Below are 7,200 nucleotides of genomic sequence, written 5' to 3' on the forward strand. Positions count from 1 at the left end.
TTTTAAAAGAATTTTTTAAGAGGTTATTAAACGTTTGTGTTCCTCGTGTATCTTTGTCTTTGTCGGATCGAGATGATGAAGTTTCTGTAATGTTCGATTGCCAAAACTTTAAATTTCTTCTTCTTCGTTTCGTTTCTGTTTCCCAGATGATAAGAAATATGTTATTGTTTTTGAGAGGTCACAGAAACATTTTTTTTTTCTCCCCTGCATTCGATTTCCTTAGCGGTTAAAATAAAAATTTGTGTAAATTTTAGTTTCTAAATTTTCTTTTTTTTTTTTTTTTTTTTTTTTTACAGAACACGATCACATGATGAAAAGTAGAGCGAATGGTAACATCAGTGCAACGGAAACGAACGGTAACACGGTCTTGGAGAAACCGGCTCAGGTTTTTCAAACTCCGGAATACGTCAAAAGAACGGCAAAATTTTTCGAATCCGTGAAAGAAATAGACGGAACGGAACAACACACGACAACCTACGAATCCTATTACATAACGGAAAAAATTAATAATGATAAGGAAACGGTTAACGACGCGTACGACGCACTCGATGGAGAAGCAAATAAAAAACCGAGTTATTTAGGGGTTTCATGTTCCAACAGCGGTTACCGTAACGTAATAAATTACGACAGCAAGTTGAGAGAGGGTTTCTGGTCTGCGAAAAATCAGAGAGAAAGTTTGGTGTTGAGCAATAGCCGGCAGAGAGAAAGCAGTCCATACAGGTTGGATTTAGACTTTAAATATCATCCGGGACAGGCGAACGGAGGGACCGAAACGACCGTGAAAAAAATCGTTCAGGTAGAAAGTTCGGAAAGTTCGACGGCCGCGGGAAACGGAATCGAGAATCAAACGGAAAAATTCGTCAACATATCCACGTCGACGAAAACGATATCGACATTCCGAAACGCGACCGGGAGAGATTCGTCGATTCGCGTCAACGGTTTCGATAGTAGAAACATCGAGGAATCGAAATCGAACGACGAGTCGAACGTCAATTCGAAAGTTGTCGGATCGAGACGGGGTTATTCGAATTTGGGTTTCAGTCCGAAAATATTAAAAAGTCCAGAGAAAAATTGTAACAGTTTTTTGAAAAGTATTAGTTCGTTCGAAAACAATTGCAAACAAAATGTTAATAATAATAATAAAACGAACGGGAAAAGTTCTAATTTGCCCAGGGGAGAACAACTCATATGCGATTCGAGTAGTTCGATACAGCAGAGAATCGAAAGGTTGTACGGACCGGGAGCTTTGGCACAAGGATTTTACTCGCAAAAATCATCATCATCATCATCATGTACGAAGTCGAAAGTCTCGTCGGACAAAATGTCGAACGACGAAACGTTTTCATCATCATCATCATCATCATCAACGGAAAAGAAGTAAGTAGTTGAAAAACAAACGGGATACCTTCTAAATTTGAAAGTAAACTTTAACAACAACAACAAGTACGACCAATTACGTCATTCGTTGTTTTTTAAATTACGATGTCGTCATAGCTTTTTTTTTTTATTGTTGTCTTTTCTTTCTCAATTTGAATTTTCCATTTAAATTCTTCTCACGAACCACACAATGGTGACATTTTTTTTTTTTGCAAAAAGTATTAAAATTATTTGTGTTCAACGTTAGGCGTTTGAATTCGAGTTTCTCCTCCCAAATTTTTTTTTTTTTTTTTTTTTTAAGCTTTCAAAGATGTCGAGTGAAAATTTCATCGCCTTCGGATGAAAAACCTTGTTTTGAATTCGGAGCAAGGATTGTAAACGTTTTCCATTTTGTTTCTTTCAATAAATAATCTCGGGAGAAATTTTTTTTTTGAACAAACGCGGTTGTCGAGTTTGAAACGACATCGGGTAGGGGGAGGGAGAGAGGGAAGGCGGGGAATTTGAAAAGAAAAGATGACGTAAAAATTTTTTTTTTTTTTTTTGCTACCGTTAAATTATTATTATTATTATTATTTTTTCACCAACTCTTTTGGTTTCAGGCGTGGAGAAAATAATTGTCAAACGAATAATAATAATAATAATAGTAACCTTGAATTACCATTAAGCGATTTGCCTTGCTCAACGTCAAACGGAAATAACTTACCAAAAGCAACTCTTCAGAAACCGGAAGTAGTTACTGCGACTGAACCGTGTTTGACGAACGGCTCGACCTTGACTAATTCAAACGATTTCGGCGTCGAGGGAAAATCAGAACCCGAAATCGAAAATGATTCGATAACTGAGAAAAACGGTCATTATTTTCTCAAGGTAAGGTATATATAATCAACCTTTTGTGAACGCGAACGGATTTTTGGCATCGAAAAAAATTTTGATTTTTTGATTTTTAGCTGTTGAAAAAGGAGACTGATCGATTAGAAAGTTTAGCGAAATTCGCAGAAACCGAATTAGAAAACGGTGAAAATCTTCCGGAGGAAATTACGGGAAAATTATGCGCGGCCGCTGGAAAAGCGAGATTGCTCATGTGCCAAAAATTGAATCAGTTCGAAGGATTATGCCAAAAAAATTTGGTTCGTTGACAGTATATATTTATGACGTTGTGCGTAATCATAATGATGATGATAATAATTATTATTATTATTATTATTTAAACCGAAAAAAATTACAGAATGAAAAACCATCGGAACCGTTTAGAACGACGAGCGACGATTTGGCAGGTTTTTGGGACATGGTAATGCTTCAAGTCAAACAAGTTTACGGAGTTTTCGACGAGCTCGAAGAATTGAAAAAAAATAACTGGAAGGTATTATTATTATTATTTGTCACCGGAAATAGTTTACGCGACGCATTCGTCACGGATGAAAAAATTAAAGAATTTTTTTTCCCATTTTTCAGGCATCATCCGTCGCGGCGACGAAAAAGAAAAACAGCATGAGTCCGATTTCAAAAGGTCATCAATCTCCGGGTGGGGTTAATAAAAGCACTCCGAGAAAATCTACAAATTCGAACGGGACGGGAGTGAATTCGGGTGAAAAATCGAGTCAAAAATCCGAGGCGGCAAAAAAAGCGAGAGAAGAAACGAGGAAAAAAATGCTGGAAGAAAGAAGGAGAAAAATGAAAGAATTGAAAGAGAACAAAGTCGTAAATGGCGAAGCGGAAGTTGAAATTTTTGCCAAATGATATTCAGTCACCGCGTTCAATTATTATCATTATCATTATCATTATTATTATTATTATTGTTTTTTAAATTTAATTTAATTTAATTTAATTCACGTCATCATTATCGTTATTATTATCTCTTATCAACCGTGACCGTGATTCGAATTGGAAAAAAAAGGAGAAAAAAAAAGGAACGTGCATTGGAGATTATTCTCTTCCTCTCTCTCTCTCTCTCTCTCTCTTCCTCCCCCTCTCCCTTCCCTCCTACCTTACCTCCGTGTATCCATTTTCATCTTCTCCTTTTTTTTCTAGTATTTATCTCAAAATGATGAAAGACGTATACATATATATATTTAAAAAAAAAAAAAAAAGAAAGAAATTGTAAATAGTTTATTTTTTATTATTATTATTATTAACATTTGTCCCAAGCAGCAAGCTTTTTGTGTCACATAATGATAATAATTAATTAAAAGCCTTAGTTTTGCATGCATGCAAAAAAAAAAAAAAGAAAAAAGGAAAAAAAAAAGGAAAATTTTTAAATTGGTATACAAATAAAGTGCGCTTAGCTTTTAGTTTTATTATTATTATTATTATTATTATTGCTATTATCAAAATGAAAAAAAAAGACCAATTTAACGATTAAAACTAATTAATTAACATTTTTTAAAATTATTATCAATTATCATTATTATTATTATTAATTAATAAGTAAGCTTTTTAATTATTGAAAAGGAAAAAAAAATAAAATATTATTAATTGTAACACCGTTGATGATGATGATGATGATGATGATGAAATTATTAATTATTGAGTCGTTCATTATTAGTCACTATTATTATTATTATTATTATTATTATTATTATTATTATTTTGTATTTTTTATTGGTTGTTCTCATTTACTTTTGTCATTATTAATAATACTCTTAATAAGCGAATGACTTACTGACTGATTGATTGATTGATTGATTAACTGACTCGACTGACAGACTGAAATCTGAACATTATTATTATTCCGGCCTTTTTTATTTATTTTTCAGGGATTTTTTTACATTTATTATTATTATTATTAATTATTTTCGTCGTCGTTAACATTTTAGGTAAAAGAAAAAAATTTGAAAAATTTGTTTTTAATTGAAAAATATTTTTATTAATTTATTTTTTACATTCGTTAATATTATTATTATTGTTGTTATTGTTTTCCAATTGAAATTAATTTTGTTTTTTTTTTTTGTGAGTTTCAACAATTTTTTCTTATTTTTTTTTTCTTCCCCCCTCCCCCCCCTACGCACTCGCCCGTACAAACATTTTTTTTTTTATTCCCATTTTCGGGAATACGAAGTATTTACACGTAAGAAGCAAATAAAAAATTTTTACATCAGTATTTGTGTCGATTATTTTAAAAAAAAATTATCATTATTATTCTTATAACTAATTTTTCAAAATGGCGGCACGAAATAAGCGGTAATCATTGAATCTCATTTTTTTCTCCATTTTTTTTTGTTTATTCAAATGTAAATATAAACATAAATATTTGTTTTTTATTATTATTATTAAAAAGTATTTTATTATATTATTAATTTTTGTTTAATATTTAAAAAAAAAGAAAAAAAAATTGTTGAAACCGTTTTATTTTGTTATTATTATTATTATTTTTTATTATTATTATTGCTATTAATAATTATAATTAATAAATATAATAATAATTATAATTTAATTTATATAACGGAAATCTGTAATTAATAGTTAATAATAATTATATAAAAATCTTCACGACCAACGTAGTACTTCGTAGGATTTACGTAGTATTTAAAACAAAATGGCGGTCATTTTTTTCATAGTTGCCAACTTGATTTTCATTTTAAATGGACGCTGAGACCAGACGGAAGTAAAATGGACGACGAAAGTGATTTTCTTTTTTTTTTTTTTTTTTTTAAATTAATTTTAAAAATTTATTATTATTATTTTGTTATGAATCTCAATCGAGTAAGTGAATCTTTTTTATTTTTTATTTTTATTTTTTTTAATTAAAACAAAAAAAAATTTTTTTTTTTTTTTAAATTTTTCTACTGTTGTTTTTCATTATTATTATTATTAATTATTATTATTATTATTATTAATTATTATTATTATTATTATCATCATCATCATCGGAATCACTATTGCGACTGTTTAATAAATATGTATTCGGGTTTTTTTAATTTTTGAAAAAAGTGAAATAGAAAAAAGGTCAACTTAAATCGTGAGGGCAATTTCGAAAGGTGAAAGGTTATTTTTGAATTTTTTTTTTTAAATTTAAATTTAAAAAACCAAAACAAAAGGAAAAAAAAATTCGTCTTGTTGCCTTTTTATGAACACACACACACACATAAAATTAATTAAAATTAAAATAATTTTGCTCAAAATAAAAATGCATTTATTTAATAAAAAATAATTGAATGTTTGTTTGTTTGCTTGGCTGTTGTAAAAATTTGACGACATTTTTAATCGTTTTTAATGACGTCACTGTCATGGCGACGATGACGATTATTTTGTTGTTGCGGTGAGTTTTATTTTTACTTTGAAAGCTTTTGTGCACATGTGTGTATGACGTATGTAATACAATTGAAATTTTCATTTTTTTTTTTTTTAAATTTTCTATTATTATTATTATTATTCGATTTTGTAATTGAATGATAGTAATAATAATGATAATAATACTTTTTTTTAATTTCTGTAATTCTTCGTACGTTTTTAATTATTGTAAAAAAAAAAAAAAAAAAAATGTTTTTTGTATTAGAAAAATTTGTTTTTTTTTTTAATTTTATCCGGATACGTTTTGATTTATATTAAAATTTGACCTTTGACCTCAATCATTAAACCTTTCTTTCGTTTAATTTTTAATAAAATTAATTTGATAAAAACGTTAATCAAATCATTTCGTTATAACGCAACGAAAAAAAAAAAAAAAATCAAAATGTGCGAGTTCGTTATTAAACGATAAGAGAGAGAGAGAGAGAGAGAGAGAGGTGTCACGTGATTGAATAAAATACATGACAGGAAGTTGAAAATGGTAACGCGAAAAAAAAATTATTATTATTATTATTCGTATACCCTTTGTTCGAACATGAAAAACAATTTACAAAAAAATTGTTTGCCTCTCGGTTTATGTTACGTTTAATGGATGCCATATGTAGTGGGCGGACGTGGTACACGCACTCACCCCCCTCCCCACCTCCCAAAACTTCAATGCTACCACCCTTTATGTCCCAAACCTATGACGTATATGCGGGACATGTCGCATATGCCGAATAAAAGTAAAAACCAAAATGAAATAATAATAATAATATTAAGGGAAGAAGAGAAAAAGGGGAACGAAAAAAAAAAAAAAATTTTTTTTAAATTCGAACGGCGGGGAAAAATGACGCAAGTTTTTCTTTTTTTTTGCGACAAAGACGACGATATTTAAAAAGGGGAGGGGAGGGAAGGGTCAAACGTGTTTTTTTTTATTTTTTTATTCAAGTTCGACGGTTCGAAAAAAAATTAAAATTAAAAAAAAAAATTTTTTTATTTTTTTTTTTCAATTTAACAATTGAAAAACGTGTCAATAGATTTTTATTATTAATATTATTATTATTATTATTATTATTATTATTAAAAACCGATCGGTAAACTTTTTCGATTTATTTATTTATTATTATTGGTTTTTTTTGTTGTTGTTCGTACGACCAAACGACATTCGAAAGAGTTTAAAAAAAAAAAAATTATTATTATTATTATTATTATTTTTTTTTTTTTAAATATTTTCCCACGATTTTCACTTCACGGGGGTCTTATTAATATTTTCATTACAAAACATTTTTTTTTTTCGTTTAAAATATTCGCGGGTGTTTACTTTTAATACTAAAAAAAAATTAAATTTAAATTTTGGCGCGAAAATAATTTTTTTTTTTTTTTAAAAAAATTTCATTGATTGACGATTTTAATTATAAATATACTCACTGAGCCTCCCCCTCCCCACCTCGATAAAAAAAAATGGAATTTCGATCGGTGTTTTTTAACCGACGTCATCATCATCATCATCATCATCGTCATCAACATCATCATCATCGTCACCATCATCATCGCATC

At 29.1% G+C, this 7,200-nt stretch overlaps 1 protein-coding gene across 1 annotated transcript; it reads left to right on the forward strand.

Annotated features, from left to right (window-relative positions):
• Window positions 1-307: 307 nt before the first annotated feature.
• Window positions 308-3,114, forward strand: Phum_PHUM034510 (suppressor protein SRP40, putative; the record flags this gene model as incomplete). The annotated part of the gene is made up of 5 exons (XM_002423019.1): window positions 308-1,377; window positions 1,977-2,244; window positions 2,325-2,504; window positions 2,603-2,737; window positions 2,830-3,114. 5 exons carry the CDS (start codon window positions 308-310, stop codon window positions 3,112-3,114), a joined length of 1,938 nt encoding a protein of 645 aa, XP_002423064.1.
• Window positions 3,115-7,200: the final 4,086 nt, after the last annotated feature.

This window comes from Pediculus humanus, genomic scaffold (genome assembly GCF_000006295.1).
Source record: "Pediculus humanus corporis 1103172107383 genomic scaffold, whole genome shotgun sequence".
NCBI classification, from domain to species: domain Eukaryota; kingdom Metazoa; phylum Arthropoda; class Insecta; order Psocodea; family Pediculidae; genus Pediculus; species Pediculus humanus.